Source organism: Nyctereutes procyonoides, unplaced genomic scaffold (assembly GCF_905146905.1).
Source record: "Nyctereutes procyonoides isolate TBG_1078 unplaced genomic scaffold, NYPRO_anot_genome, whole genome shotgun sequence".
Lineage (NCBI taxonomy): Eukaryota > Metazoa > Chordata > Mammalia > Carnivora > Canidae > Nyctereutes > Nyctereutes procyonoides.
The window spans coordinates 17,482,328-17,498,885 of NW_026575147.1; the positions used below are offsets into that span (position 1 = coordinate 17,482,328).

General features: G+C 44.5%; 1 protein-coding gene across 1 annotated transcript; it reads left to right on the forward strand.

The window, feature by feature from the left end:
* Window positions 1-290: 290 nt before the first annotated feature.
* LOC129501225 (hydroxymethylglutaryl-CoA synthase, mitochondrial-like) lies at window positions 291-15,687 on the forward strand. The gene is given in 14 exon segments (XM_055312173.1): window positions 291-304; window positions 366-820; window positions 4,171-4,217; window positions 4,219-4,313; window positions 4,889-4,948; window positions 4,950-5,060; window positions 6,502-6,506; window positions 6,590-6,753; window positions 7,873-8,012; window positions 9,065-9,148; window positions 11,631-11,709; window positions 13,400-13,535; window positions 14,908-15,204; window positions 15,293-15,687. Coding segments are annotated over 14 exon segments (2,082 nt in total).
* The last annotated feature ends 871 nt before the right edge of the window (window positions 15,688-16,558 follow it).

A 16,558-nucleotide genomic window follows, 5' to 3' on the forward strand; every position in this document is an offset into this window, starting at 1 on the left:
TTGTCTTTGGAATTTGCAAGTTTCATTATTAAATGTCAAGGTGTTGAATGGTTTTTATTGATTTTGTTGGGGTGGGGGGCTCTCTATCTCTTGGATCGAATGCCTGTTTCCCTCACAAATTAGGGAAGTTCTCAGCTATGATTTGTTCAAATATGCTTTCTGGCCCTCTGGAAGAGGGACGTTCAATAAGGATAAAAGGATTAACTTAACAGAAAGATAACCACCTTAAATTTGCACTCATCTGATAATATGGCTTCAAAATATACAATATAGCTTTCAAAATGAACGAAATGATTGCTGTATTGTATTTTTAGAAGACTGGCTGGAGACCATTACTAGGATTTTGATTGTTATCTCCACTACAGGTTTTCTACGATCCTTGCTGTCCCCTTGGCCAAAACAGATACTTGGCCAAAGGATATGAATATCCTTGCCCTGGAGGTCTATTTCCCCACCCATTATATGGACCAGACAGACCTGGAGAATTATAACAATGTGGAAGCAGGGAGGTACGCGGTGGGCTTGGGCCAAACCCATATGGGCTTCTGCTCTATCCAGAAGGACCTCAACTCCCTGTGCCTGACGGTGGTGCAGCAGCTAATGGAGTGCATGCAGTTCCCATGGAACTCTGAGGGTTGGCTGGAAGTGGGCACAGAGACAGTCATTGACAAGTCCAAGGCTGTCAAAACAGTGCCCATGGAGCTCTTCCAGGATTCAGGGAATACTGACATTGAGGGCATAGATACCATCAATGCCTGCTATGGTGGCACTGCCTCCCTCTTCAATGCTGCCAACTGGGTGGAGTCTAGCTCCTGGGATGGTATGTGCTTCCCAAGACCTTATGTAAGAAAGGAGCTGGGTTAGAGGTTTAATCCTCAGTTTTGTTTCTCCATCTCCTAAGCGATTTCATCAGGGAGGAGACGACAACTTATTCACACAGCTGCTGCTATCATCGACAACCACAATGATGATAACTGCTTAGACTTCTATAGCTTTATACTGTTAATTAGGTAGCATGTTCAGAAGTCATTCATTTAGACCCCCCAACAGCCTAGGAAGTAGGTATTATACCTGATTTATAGGTAAGAAAAATGGAGGATCTGATATCTTATGTATAGTGTGTGGCATTGATGAGACACCCAAAAAAAAATCAAATATATTCCTATGTCTCAGAAGTTTCTCTGAAGCCTCTGAGAGAAGAAGATTTAAACTAGTTTAGGTATTAAAGAGAAAACATCCTGGTAGAAATAGGCTTAAAGGATCAGGATAAAACAAAAAAAGAGTCACAGGACAGACTGTTACACAGAGTCTTTATTCTCTTATTCCCTTGTCTGGTTACTAGGAAATTATTTTTTGATTAACATAGTCTTAGAAAGATTTTGTTTATTTATTTATTTATTTATTTATTTATTTATTTATTTATTATTTAAGAGACAGTAGGTGGGGAGGAGCAGAGGGCAAGGGCTAAGCAGACTCTTTGCTGAGTGTAGAGGCCAACACCGGGCTTGATCCCATGAACCTAATACCATGACCTGAGCTGAAATCAAGAGCTGGACACCTAACCTCCTGAGCCACTAAAGCACCCCATATTTCTTCCTTAACATATTAACATATTAACATTTTCTTGTATCTTTCTTTTATATCCCTTAACCATTTGAGCCTCAGAGTTCTTATTTGGCAACCTGCCTGTACAAGAGATCCACAGATACGTGAACAAATATTATCTGGACTTAGTATGTTTACTAAGTGGAAACTGGAACTTAAAACATTCATAATTAACATAATTTATAATTAACATAATGAACACACATTATAAAATTAATTATAAATTCTTAATGTTGGTAGGGACCTTAGAGATTATCTAATCCAATATTCTTTTATTTCAAAGCGAAGTCAAAAAGAATTAGACAGTTTTCTATCTGGTGCAATTCCACACACCTATTCAGTAACTTTTTTTAAGTAGGCTCCACACCCAGCGTGGAGCCCAGTGTGGGGAGAGAACTCACGACTCTGAGATCAAGACCTGAGCTTAGATCAAGAGTCCAAGGCTCAAACGACTGAGCCACCCAGGCACCTAATTTATTCAGTATTGTTTTTGACTGCCCTGCATAGGCTCACCATCAATTGTTCCGTGATTTGCGATGTTCCAATCTCTACATCATCAAATCTGTTGGTAGAGTGCTTCTCCTACTCGGCACTTAGATTATTGCCTCCTTAGCAACCCCTATTACCATCACCATCAATATTTCAGCTAAGCATTTAGTTGAAGAGTAGAAATGAAGGGCATGGGATACTCACTAGCCTCTAACAGAAAATCAGAACCTTGTTTGGGAATAGCATCAGCTTCAATTATGTCATTTTAAACAAGTAGATTCTGATGAGTGGCAAGGTATTCCCTCTTTAACATGATGTCTTGGTAGAGGGGAAAATTTTTTTAAAAAACTATTGAGATGTGAATCATTAGTTTGTATCAAAACAAAAACCATATTTAAGCTTGAGCCTGATGGCAACCACCAAGACCAGACAAAGCCAATGTAGGTGGGATGTCAGCTTTGACCTGTCCAACCATCCAGCTGGGGTTTCTTCAGATGAGCAGAAGTGGTTTTGGGACTCACCAGGAAGTTCCAAATCACAGTACTATGAGGGAAGAAAAAGTGGTACAGCCTCAGATTGTCCAGAAGACTTCATTTTTCTTGTCATTTTTTGGGTTGTTAGTGAAAGTAATTGAAATGTATAGCTAAAAAAATATACATGCACACAAATGAGTGTAAAGCAAAGACAGAGTTCCATTTTGACACCCCATTACTACTTTCCAGAATTTTACATCAACAGTTTCTATGTATTCTTCCGGAGTTTTTCTTTGTACTTACAAGAACACACATACATAACTATTCAATTTTAGTTCTTAACATTGTACATATTATTCCTTATCTCTATGATGTCTTAGAGGTCATTCTATATCAATATATATAAGATTTACTTCCTCTTTTAAAAGCCTTACAATATTCTATTGATGAATATTCCAAATTTTATTTAATTAGTCCCATATTGATGGATATTTAGATTTTGTATATTTTTGCAATTATAAAACATTACATAATATCACATAATAGCTTTGCATGCTTGTGATAATGTATTGTAAAAAAAAAAAAGAAAGAAAGAAAAAAGAAAAAAAAAGATAATGTATTGTAAGAATAGGTTTCTAGAAATGGAGTTACCAGTTATGCTGATATAAAATTTTGATAGGATGTGCCAAGTAGGAGCACCTAGTTGGCTCATTTGGTTAAGTGTCTGCCTTTGGCTCAGGTCATTATCCCAGGGTCCTGGGATAGAGCCCCATATCACGCTGCCTGCTCAGCGGGGAGTCTGCTTCTCCCTCTATCCATCCCTCTTGTTCTCTCTCTCTCTCAATCCATTGTCTTCAAATAAATAAAAATCTTTTTTTAAAAATATCCCAAATTGTTCTTCAAGATATTGTACAAAAGTTCATTCCTATAATGCATATTATCAAGCTTTTTAATATTTGTCAATTTAATAAGGAAAAATAAGGATTTGCTTTTTTTTCATTATAAGAAAGATTCAATATTTTTAGGATGTTCATTGGCCGTTCCCAATACATATTTTTGGGTTTTTTTTTATGAGACTTCTATAAATGAAGGAAATAGTTTTTTGTTGGTTGTAAGTACTGCAAATACATTCCCAGTTTGCCTGAGTTTGTTTCTGATAATAAGTTTGAATTTTTAGGTAGTCAAATTTACTAATCTTTTCCTTAACATCTTCTAAATATTTTTCTATAGTTTCCAAGCAATATGTATAACAATGCTTTTTTGTTGGGGTTGGAGGTAGAGTTGTTATAATTCTTAGAAAGTTCTTGGGTTTTCATTGAATTTGTGTTGGAATCCTGAATCTGAATCCTTACCATACCACCTATTAATTGTGTGACTTGGGCCAAATGACTTAAGTTCTTTGGACCTCCATTTCTTTGTTGATAAGGAGGGAATAATTATACCTGATATATAGTCTTATTGTGAGGGAAGGGATTTTTCTTTTTGTTCACTGGTCTATCTTTAGTACTTAAAATTGTGCCTAGCTCACAGGAAGCACACAGTCTACATGAGATTTGGGTAGTGATCTCGAGTAGAGATAATTACTTCTTGTCTTTCATTACAGGTGGCTATGCAGTGATGGTCTGCAGAGACATTGCAGTCTATCCCAGTGATAGTGAGTGGTGATAATGCTCACCCCACAGGTGGGGCCAGAGCTGTGACTGTGCTGGTTGGGCCCAAGGCCCCTCTGACCCTTGAAAGAGGTCTGTGATAAACTGTGGAAATGTGGTACCAAGAGACTGTGCACAGCAAATGCATAGCTCCCAATCCCAAGTTAGCATACCCACTACACAGGGCTGAAGTATGGATTTGAAGATGACATGGCTTGCCTTCAAAGGGCTGAACTGGGGAGCAAAGGGTAAGGGGGAAGGGAAGAGAGGGATCTGTGTGGTTTCCTCTTCTGCACCATCATGCATTGGAATAATGATGCATGGAATGTATGACATTGGGGCTGCAGATGAGGCTTTTGACAATTGAAGGAGCCTGACTGACAATTGAAGGTGAAAGAAGATAATTGCATATAAGGAGAATGGTTCTCCTTTGAGACTTTTGGTGACTATCCAGATTTTGTTAAGGCCATATATGTATGGAAATGGAAATATAAATCTCATTTATATAAGATAAACCATCTTTTAACTCCCTTTGAACATGGGAGGGATGTTGAGTGGGCTGAGACAGAGAAAGATGAGGAAACTGTTAGTACATGGCTCTCCATCCTCTCTGCTCCATAGGGCTGCATTATACAGTTCCTGAATCTCTCCATATGCCTTGCCTGGGCTTAGAGGAACCCACGCGAAGAACATATATGACTTCTACAAACCAGATACAGCTACAGAGTACCCAAGCGGATGGGAAGCTCTCCATCCAGTGCTACCTATGGGCCTTGAACAGGTGTTATGCATAATACCATAAAAAATTCCAGAGCCAGTGGAAGCAAGGTACAGGGCTCAGAGGGCAGGAGTAGATACTGTATTTTTGTGGCCATGAGTTGGTTCTAAAAGGTTTAGACAAGGTTCCTTCTCTCCTCCAAAAATGATCTCAAGAGAATTGTTTCATGTTCCCTTCCTCTTACACCCTTCTCTGGGTCTATGCTAAAGTCCATCTGGAAGCAATCCAAATTCAAGTATGAAGCTGCCTTTAACTTGAGCTAAATGAAAGAAAGTAAACAGCCTAAGGCCAAAGCCACCAGTAGGAAACCAGTGGGTGTCAGCCACCTGGAGAGTTACTGTGGTGAGTCAGAATAACCACATCCTACTGGGGCTTGGATTTGTTTCTGTTGAAGTCAGGATTGATTTGACTCACAGTTTGTAATTTGCTACCTTTTAAAGTCTGATCGATGATGAAAAATCTTACTTCTACTCTCAGTGTACTAAAGTGTTAGTGATTTTTCTTTGGATGGTAATGTTATAAGTTAATTTTATTTTCACCTTTAGTTTCTGAGTTTTCCTGCTAAGAAAATATGTATTGCTTTCATAATCAGAAAAGAAACAATATTTTAAGAGTGCAGAGCAATCTACTTTAAAAAAAGAAAACGGTTCTTACTTGCTTAACTATGGCCTGAAGGGCGCCTGTGATAGGCAGTTTTCAGTGTGGGAAAAGGCATTTGTGGAAGTGTCAGAACATGGATGCTGTAGGGGTGGCCTTAGGAGCCACTTCTTGCCCCTTTCCACTGCACTGAAAGGGATGCCAGCCATCACCACTGGCCCATATGAGTAAGCAGTGGACTTGGACTTCTCTACCTTCCATCCACTTCTATTGTCTAACTGCTCTCACCAACTCTGAATTCCTTCAGCATTCTAATTTTGCTCCTTAACCTCATATGGAATTTGACTGATGCTGCTTTGGCTCTCAGCACTAAAAGAGAGTCTGGGGTGGCTATAGAGTCAGGGACATCAGAACCAAAGTCTAAAGTCAGGGGCATTTGTGTGACTCAGTGGTTGAGCATCTGCCTTCGGGTCAGGGCATAATCCCAGGGTCCTGGGATCGAGTCCCACATCGGGCTCCCCACAGGGAGCCTGCTCCTCCTTCTGCCTATGTCTCTGCCTTTCTCTCTGGGTCTGTCATGAATGAATAAATAAAATCTTTTAAAAAATAAACAATAAAAATGAATCCAATGTCAGCCATTTTCAAGTTGGGTAACCTTGGACACATGACTTATCTTCATATTTTAGAAACTCTGTTTCCTCTTTTGAAAAAAAGAGAAAGTACCACAACACTAGTTTTATTTGGAGTAATTATCTGTCATAAAGGTTGGCAATAGTAGACAGGAAGAAAATATGTGTTTCTTTACTTATAAATAGAGTGCTTAGCAAGATACTTGTAAAGTGAACGAACAAACCTTTCATGTGTTTGCTGGAGTAGGAGCTGGTTCTCTGGAATGCCACAAGTCCCTCAGCACACGTAGGTCTTGGGGTGTAGGTCTACGTGGTTCATCTGCCATGGCACATCCTTACTTTCACACTTCCTCTTCCAGCTGGCATCAGTCGATGACTTACAGTTTATGATCTTTCACACACCCTTCTGCAAGATGGTCCAGAAATCCCTGGCTCGCCTGATGTTCAATGACTTCCTGTCAGCCAGCAGTGACACACAGTACAGGATGTCAACTTTGGAGCCATCCAAAGATGGCTTGGGAGCATCAGGCCTCATTCTCACTTGCCATTGTTGAGTTAATGTCTTGTCCCATTAACTTAATTTCCCTATCTATGAAATGGAGATAGTCCAGCTCACCCCCTTTGAAGAATATTGTTTATTGATGCATTACTCCAAGACATATAGAAAAGAATTATCTTCAATACACAATTCCCACTGGAAACAAAATATTTCCTTTTCTTCTTGGTCGCTGTTAAGTTCAAGTTTTGAAGTATTCTACCAATATTTGTCCCCATTACTAACTACTACTACTAACCCTGCCACTAACATCAAACACAAAACATCAAAATGAGCACAAACACTACTTATAAGACTTGCTCCATGAAAAAAATTCTAACATATACCAAAGACAATAGTTTAATATCATTAATATATGGAAGTCTCATCAGTGATAAACACCCTAATAGAAAAATGAACAAGAGATATGGACCAGAAATTTCCTCAAAGAACAAATGCACAGGATCCTGTTTTCAAATGTGCTTACTCATTAGTAACAAATTTAAACAAGCTACCATTTTCCTTACACAGCCTTTAAAAATTTTTGAACACCCAGAATTGATGAGGCTCTGGGAAAACAGGCAACAGCAGATGTGTAAATTGATACAAGGGCTTTGGGGAGAAAAAGAAAACACAAAGCAAAGGCCCAAAAGATGTGCACACCTTTTGGCTCAGTAAATCCACGTGTGTGAGGGAACATGTAGCACTTAAACTGGGGAGGACAGGAATGGGGAGACTGGTTCTAGTAGGGCACATCATATCATGGCTCATTCTTCAGCCTTTAAAATGCTTAGGGATGGTGATTTAAGGACATAGAGAAAATTAGTTAGGGATGCATGCTGAATAAAATACACAGCATGATTTTATTTTCTAGTTAGCCTTATGAAAACGGAGATGGCTACAAGAAAAACTGACCCAAGTACTCTCTCTGAATCATAGGGCTATGATTGACATTGTTTTTCTTTGTACTTGTCTGTATTTCCAAATATTTTGTAATAAAAAAAAAGTGCCTAAAAGTCTCTCCAGATGCTCTTACTTTTTTCCCTTGATGCTTTCTTCCCTTTCTGTGATCTCTCACCTGGCCTGTGTCTCTGGCTGCCTCCCAGGTGCCTGAAACTACAACAAGGACATGGATAAAGCACTTCAAAAGGCCTCCCTGGACATGTTCAACAAGAAAACCAAGGCCTCCCTTTACCTCTCCATGCATTATAGGAATATGTACACCTCATCCCTGTACGGGTGCCTGGCCTCCCTTCTGTCCCGATGAGTACTACACCTAGCCACCTAGCCCTGCCTCCTAGGCCCCACTCCATGGTCCAAAGAGTCAACCAGGTTTGGTTCACTTTCCAGTTCAGAAATTTTTAAGGAAGGAAGATGGAGCGAGAGATAATGAAAGAAACTCATTTCAAAGGTGCATGTAGAGGCAGATTTAGTATCAATATTAAGGAGTGGTCTCCAAAGTGATGATGTATGATGTCAAGGTATGTGCAAGATCTACTTGGATGAAGCAAGCAAATAGTAGAACTTTGATGCATATTTTTATCTCATCCATTTAAAATCTCTGTCCTTAGTAAAGCATGGTGGTTAGGAGAGTGTAGCTTTAGAACCCATAAGTGAAGCTTCTTTTGGCTAAGATCAAGTGTAGAACCCGTATGTGAGGTCTAAATACCACCTATTAGCTTTGATCTTGGAAAAATACTTGACCTCTACGTGCTTCACTTGCTCCATCTATAAAACATGCACACTAACAATACCTACTGTCCAGTGTTTTGATGAATGTTAAATTGTAAAGGCATTAAAATACTAATGTTCAGCAAGTGTTCAGATGCTAGTTGTTACTTTTATTGATACTCTGTTTTGTGGGTTTTATGTACTTGTACCCGCACATAATGTAGGAGATACATATATGAACTCAATCAAATTATTACTGATGAAGGGATGATTTAAAAGGTACAACTGCTGAGCATTGCCAGAAAACCTGGAAGCCTTGAAGTGGCCTGACCTCCAAACCTCAGATTTCACTGAATTCTTCTTGTCCCTGTAGGTGGAGAGAAGCTCCTTTTATATTCCAAATTCTGTTATGTTCAATGTGCCTTTTGTATCTTGGATTTTGGCCACTCTCCTGGCAAGTTTCCTTCTTTCTGGGTCTATCTCCAGGGTCTTCTAAAAGCCCCTCTTTGTGCAAAGTGCCTGGAGCCCATTTTTACTTACAAGAGGTTGACTAGATTGGGGTGATAGTTTGATGGCTTATTTGAAGGGCAGTATATAATGCCAATGGGCTCCTTGTGTTTTGATTTCTTTACGTGCAGGCACTCTGCCCAGGACTTGGCTGGCTCCAGGATTGGGGCCTTCCCTTACAGTTGTGGCTTGGCAGCAAGTTTTTTTTTTTTTTTGCTTCTTTCTTTCTTTTTTTTTTTTTTTAATTTCAAGTGTCTTGGGATGCTTCTCCAGCTGAGTCCCGTCTTTCTATCAAGCACTTCTGGTAAGATTCATCAGGTAAAAGGAACCACTCTGCCTCACCAGTACAGAGGCTCCCATCTGGACTAAGAACAGAGGAATTAGGGTGCCTGGGTGGTTCAGTCAGTTAAGCATCTGCCTTCAGCTCAGGTCATGATTCCAGGGTCCTGGGATGGAGCCCACAATGGGCTCCCTGCTCAGCAGGGAATCTGCTTCTCTCTCTCCTTCCACCCCTCCCCTGCTTGTGCTCTCTCTCTCTCTCTGTCGCTATCTCCGTCTTTCTCTCTCTCAAATTAATGAATAAATAAAATCTTTAAAGAAAAGAAAGGGGACACCTACGTGGCTCAGTTGGTTAAGTGTCTGCCTTTAGCTCAGGTCATGATCCCAGGGATCAAGCCCCACATCAGGCTCTCTGCTCCAGGGAGAGCCTGCTTCTCCCTCTTCCTCTGCCTACTATCTCCCTGCCTGTGCTCTCTTTCACTCTCTCTCTCAATCTCTCCCTCTCTGTCAAATAAATACAATTAAATAATAACAAAAATAAAGAAAAAAAAGAACAGAGGAACTCCCTGAAGGGATTTAAGCAGTGGAGGATGTTTGTTTAATTTATGTAGTTCAAGTATTTGGCTACTACTTGGAACTAGGTCAAAGAGAAACAAAGGTAGAAAGGGGAAACCAGTCAGGTTGTTCCAGCAAACAGTCCAGGCAGGAGGTAATTAATGGCCATTTGGTTGCAACTGGTTAAAAGGAAGTTGATGGATTTGAAATTTTCAATAATGTTTTTGATCACTTTATGTCAGATGGGATCCAGGATGTGCATCCTACCACTTATGTGGGACATACCTGGACTAGAAGAGTGTGTTTGCCCTTATGTTTCGCCAACATTATGTTTGTTGACCTTTATCATTTCTCAACATTTCAAGTCACACACAGCACTTTCCACCAGGGTTGGAGCTCCCACAGAACCTGGCTCTCTATTGGGCTCATGACTGGTTGCAGTGATAATGACAGTGAAGCAGATTTAACAATCTTGCCTTTGGTTCCCAGGATCCCCCTTGGAGAAGCTGGTGTCTAGTATGTCAGACCTGCCAAAATGCCTCACCTCCCAGAAACATATGTCCCCTCAGGAGTTCACAGAAATAATGGACCAAAGAGAACAATTCTACCATAAGGGTAAGTAAAAGGACAAGACAGGAAAAAGGAGAAGGAAATTTTCTCAGATTCCACTCTGCCAGTGACAGAGAGCTGGGGATTCATCACAAATCTGGACTATAGTGGCCCAGGGCAAGGACATTTTTGAGATATGATTGGGAGAAAATCTGTTAGGTCCAAAGAGGCGAGAATTGGGTGGGAAGCAGAAGGCAGAGTGGAGAAGAGGTGGGAGGCAGCATGTACCTTCCTGGTATAGATTGTAGTTAACTACTCAAAACAGGATGCTGAAAATGCAGTCCCAAGGACACCAGACATGTGATCTTGGAAACTGCTATCTATGCAACGGTTCAAAGAGCCCAGAGTTTGGAGGTAGATATTCAAATCTAAACTGAACTGTGACACTCACTAGCTCTTTATCTTTGGGAAAATTATTGAAGTTTTCTCAGTTGTCTTATTTCTAAAATCATACCAACTTTGCAGGATTGCCAAACAGATTAAATGAATTAATGTACTTAAATTATCAATGGATATTATTGTCTCTGCCCACCTGCCTCCTTTCCCTACCAAACATAAAAACAAAATATTGCCCAAAAAAGCAACAAAGGAAAAGGAGACTAAAGCTAAAGTTACGACTAGAGAGACCAGATGGTGGTTTTAAAACCAATACCAAAACAAAACGTCTTTTCTCAGGCAAGAGTTTGGAAACCAAACATATGGTTTGCAGTGTGGTCTGTAAGGAAGACAGAATATGTGGTACCGGGAATGTTCCAGAAAACCTAGGCCTAGTAGTCATCCATCTTCTCTGGAACAGGGGACAACTTAGGGCAAAGAGGAAAAGCAATTAAAATAGAAATAGGACTTCTGAGATGAGCATTGGTGGACAAAGACCAGGAAAAATACAATGAGTCAGAGCCAGAGAACTTAGGGCGTACTGGAAGACAGGGAGATCTGAGATGTACATATACACTGGCAAGAGGACATAAAGAGGACTTCAAGAGAAGAAGGTCATGTTCACTGTGGGAAAACGTCATACTCCTATACCAAATTTCTAATGGCCAAGGCTTATGTACTTGATCCAAGATGGCTGCTTGGATCAAGTACATAAGGTTAGTACTAGATCTAGTACAAGGTCCAGGGCTCTGCTGGGTTGTGACAGGTGGCTTCACAGCCCCTTGCCACACAGCCAGGAGAGCTTCAGGTGGAGGCATCCTTAGGACTCTTTTCTGTTCCCTAACCCCATGTAGCTTTTTGCCTCTTCTCATTATACAGTGAATTTCTCACCACCTGGGGACATGAGCAGTCTTTTCCCAGGCGCATGGTACCTGGAGCAGGTGGATATGCTATATCGGTATGACATTTTGCAGGGTTGGTAGCATAGTTTTTCCTCTGGGTGACAGGTGCAGTTCTGATAGTGTAACCAGGCCAGACAGGGTCTACAACTCCAAAATGATCAGAAGTGGGGAGTTTGTACCATGAGGAGAACATAGAACCCATGGGACTCTGCCCTGGAAAGACAAAAGCTGGGGGGAGGGGCATGTTTTTAACTCTGGAATGTGAAAAAAAACCCAACTCAACTTGTTTCCCTGATCTGCTCATGATAGGAAGATCCCCTAGAACCTTGACAGAAACAAAATTAGCATCTGTGAGAGAAGCAGGCGATAAACCTGAACCTACAGAACTCCTTCCTCCAAAGGAGTGAGGTAGTAACAAAGAGGAGTGGCTTCAGAAAAGGTAGATACTAGTGTGTTGGTGACAGATTCATGAAGAAACAAGGTGTTGGGAATTCTGTTGGAGCCAGAAGCCTTGGCAGGAGGGGGCCTTGACAGGCAGTTCCTCCTGGGGAACAGCAGTGAGATTTGGAAAGTCAGTGGAGAGAGGAGCGGAAGTAGAAAGAGAGAAGGGTTTCTGCAAGAGGACTGCCTGAGGGGGAGATGGGAGGATTTTTAAAGGAGAATCAAGTATTCAGAATTAGAAACGTACAGTTCATGGACCCAGACATCTGCCTTCAGTTTATCTAACAAGTTGGTAAAATAAGCAGAATAGAGGAGTGAGAAGCAATTTCTTCAATAACCCATAAATCTCAACAAATACAGTCCCCAAATACTCTCTCTCTCTCTCTCTCTCTCTGTGTGTGTGTGTGTGTTGTTTCCCTCCTTTGGTAGATGAAGGGTAAAAGCTTTGCCAAGGCCAGTATGTGAAGCAAGGGAAGAGGACAAGGTCCATGGGTAATGGAGATACCCAGATATAGCAGGAAGATGACAGGGTATGCAGGATGCCCTCAGTTCACACCACTTGGCCTCCTCTGCTAGGATGTTAGGTGCTCAGCAAGGTGGACAAGGGGTCTGACAGGCAGGGGCTGCAGGGTGTGTTGACACCCTGAGCTCAGCAACCAGGGCTCCAGATTTAGATTTAGCACTGCCAGGGAGTTGTTTGTTTGCTTGCTTGCTTGTGAAATGATTCTTGAGGGCAAGTCAATGGCAAAGAGGGGACAATTAGGTGTGCCAAGCTAGTTCAGTCATCAGAAGGAGAGATAGTGACAGAGAGAGAGAGAGAGAGAGAGGAGAGAGAGAGAGAGAGAGAAATAATTTGGGATTTTCAAGGGAGAGTTTCTAAACCAGGTTCCCTCCCTCCCATGATCTATAGGCATCATACCTCTGAAGAGGAAAGCTGGGTTCCTGTCCTTGTTTCATGCTAATAACTCACAGGAGCAAGCAACCTACAACAATAAAATTTTAAGTGAATTAAAGATTTTATGTCGCTGTGGCACTCTGTGGAGTCTCTCCTCACTGTCCAGACTGTCCAGCCTGCTCTTCTGTCAGGCAGAACCATCATGGGGACCCTGCCCACGTCCCCTGGCTCCTGTGACATTGGGCACAGGTGGCTCAGAGGTCCAGGCTTGCAGCTGGGCAGGCTCCTGATGCGGGCAGGAGGGCCCCTCCGCATAGCCTTACCTCAGACAAGAAATAGGTACTGGGGGCAAGGGCAGAGGGATGCCCGGGGTGAGACTCACACTGAATGTCCTTCTTTTGCTTCTTTAGATTCTACAGATGGTGGTGCCTGGGGAATCTACACTAGCAGACTTTCTGCCCATGGATCATGTTTTTAAAAGCACACTCTTAGATGGAAACGGATTGGATTGGACACAGTTGTCCCCAGAAGCAGCGGCCCTGGAGGGTGAGGGGCCATCCTTAGTGGTCCTTCCTGCCTTTCTCTGCTGCAGTCACCGTCCTGGGCTAGTGGTGGGACCGGGGTCCTCTGTGGAAGAGGGAATGAGGAAGAGGGGAAGGCCTAGCCCAGAATCACCGCCCTCCAGACCTGGGATACAAATCCAGGTAACTGCCTATCGTGCTCCCTCGTGGCCATTAGATTTCTGTGCTGTTACATCTTTATTCCTTTCTTAAGTTTTTCTATCAATTTCCAAATGTTGTAGCTGGTACTAAACCCATAAAACACACTGCAAAAGTGAGGAGGAAATCAGTCTTGTATTTCTTGGAAACAAGAGCACAGATGTGCCCCAGCTGACATGCAGAGGAGCCTCCTGGACCTCCTGGCTCTGAGGGCCCCACTCTCTGGAGCCCCACCGACCCCCACAGCTGTAAAACTGTTGAGCACTCACTTCACACACACCTGCCTTAATGCAATTCCATTCTCCTAGGAACAGGGGAAATGTGGGGACACACAGCCTCTGCACCCAGCTTCCTTCACTGATGTAAAGATGCCATCATGCAGATCGGGCCAGAAATGACCTCAAGGGCAGCCGTAGCTCCTGGCTCAGAATTTGCCAGTGTTATCTGGGCAAATAAACACAGGGCCGAGGTTAATACAACATGCTTTCTGACTCCTCCAGCCAAAAAAGAGACTTTAGTTACCTAACAGGGAATGCTTCTGCCAGAGATTGATTTGTCTCCCTTGGATTAGGGCACCACTTTTTTCCAGGACCCTCGAACCAAATAGCCAGGGTTTGGGGAGGTGGAGATTGAGCTGGGGAGGGGTACAGAGGACACCAGGTCTTTTAAAAAGCTTCCTCAGCTGCCCTGCAGCAGGAGAGAAGATGGACTTCATCGGTGGGGAACAGGGCTGGCTGGGAGGGGGCTGTTTGGAATAATAGGGGGCGCTGGGCACATGGGAAGGAGACGCTGAGCCAGCCCATGTCACTGTTTGCCCAGGGCTGCTCCTGTCAGCACAGGCCCCAGAAAATCTGAGTGAAATCCCGATTGGAGCAGCTGGGACAGCCGGGGCTGACTTCCCCAGGCCCCTCCAGGTGCCTGCTGCACTCCTCCTGTTACACCAGCTGTGGCGCCCCCCTGCTGGCCCCTGCAGCCTGCTCCTCCCCCCCAAGCTCTCTGGAGGCCCTTAGTCTGGTTGGCCTTCCTGGTAGGACAACGCATGCCTTTCCTAAGATCTCTGGAGTGGCGTCTGTCGTCACGGGAAAAAGCCCCTACTCACCGGAGGTCTTGAGCTAAGTCTCTGGGCCTGTGTCCTATCCACACGGAGTTCACTGTGGGGTCTTGGTGCTGAAACTGCCTCCATCAGCCTTAGCAACCAGGACCTTCCATATCACCCAGTGCTGGGGCCGGGCCGGCCTCCACTCAGGAGTCATTTGGCCACAACGCGGGAGTGATGGTGAAGAGATTCAACAACGGGGTATCAGGTTGCCGGCCAGTTGAAGGGACGCCGCCGGGACCCCTGCACAGAGGCTCATTATCAGCCCTGGTCCAACTGCAGGCGCTCAGGATGCCGGGGCTCGGGGCTCGCTGCCCCCACTGCACAGAGAGCGGCTCCGGGCCCCACCCCCACGTCTCCTCCACCACCTTTGGTCTCGAGCCCTCGCGCTCCCCTCTATGTAAGGTCCACATGGAAGGGAAAGATTTTCAGTTGCCCTGTCCCACGGTCACCCTAGGTCGGCTCCGGCCATTTCTCTGTTTGCCCAGGTAAGCTGGCGGGTAAAGACTTTCCCTGTGTAGGCCGAAGATTGCCCTGGCTGACTAGGAGCAGGAAAGAGGATGAAGGAGTCACTGGACAGGGCGCTAGGCCGCGTGACACCCGGGCCCAGCAAGGCCGCATCACCTGGGGGGAAACAAGGGCTGTGAGGAATGGCCGGGCCCCCGCTGCCACTGCTGAGCCGGGCGCACGGAATGACGCTGCGCTGGAAGCGGGGTGCAGAGGAGATGCCACAAACCAAGAGCAATACCGAGGAAACAGCACCTCTGTGGGGCGCCAGCTGGATTGTAAAATCTTGACGCTTTTGACCCGGGGGTTACGTGGACAGCCCCGGGACAGGGGGTGCCAGGAAGTCGTCCCAGCCGTCACATGCCACCCGGGCTAGGAGGCTCTTGGGCGACGCTCAAAGAACTTGAGCTCCCAGAACGTGCCCTGCCTACCTCCGAAGTAGTGGCGTGTCCGGGGAGTTTTGGGGAAAGAGGCCGAGACACTGAATACTGAGCTCAAAGTTTCACCCAATGTTTATCAGTCCCTCCTGTTTTCCCGGGATCGGCGAGCGGCCTCAGGGGAGTCCTTCTCAGCGCCAGGGGTTCAATGACAGGCGGAAGGAGGACCTGCTGCCCACGCGCAGACGGATGGAGACACTCGTGTTCACCAGGTGCCTCGGGCACTTGCCACGAACCCCGTCTTCGTCCCTTTAACCCTCCCTGGGGCTCTGAGGCACCCCATCCTTCTTACTGAGGAGGAAACACAGGCTCAGGAGAAGTAAACATTCCTTGAAGGCCTCCCCCTTCCGGGTCTGCTGCAGCCAGGTCGGAACACACCTGTTCTCCGAGGCACTGCAGACGCGCTGCAGCCCCCCCCCCCCCCCGCGCGGGGCTTCCACGGACCCTTTGCTCAGTCACAGCACAGAGGCCACAGTGGCGGTTCACAGCCGCCAGTCTCCATCAGCTGCCCCAGGCCAGCCTTCTCAGTCCAGACGGGAGTCTCAAAAACAGGTGCCATTCGGGAGGCCCAAGCTAGGGAGGGATCACCCCCTACTAGTGGGGGGAAACCGTTTCCTTAACAGGTGAGGCCCTTAGGCTCAGGGAGTGCCATTCTGTCACGTTTCAGGAAAATCATCCTACGAAGAGTCGAGGAGTCGAGGAATATACTGTCCCACCCGTACTGAGCTGGCTTTGGGAAATAGGCAACTGTTCCCATGCTTGACCCCTGAACGCACTTCCTCTCCCTCAGGAATCCTTCCAAACATCAGA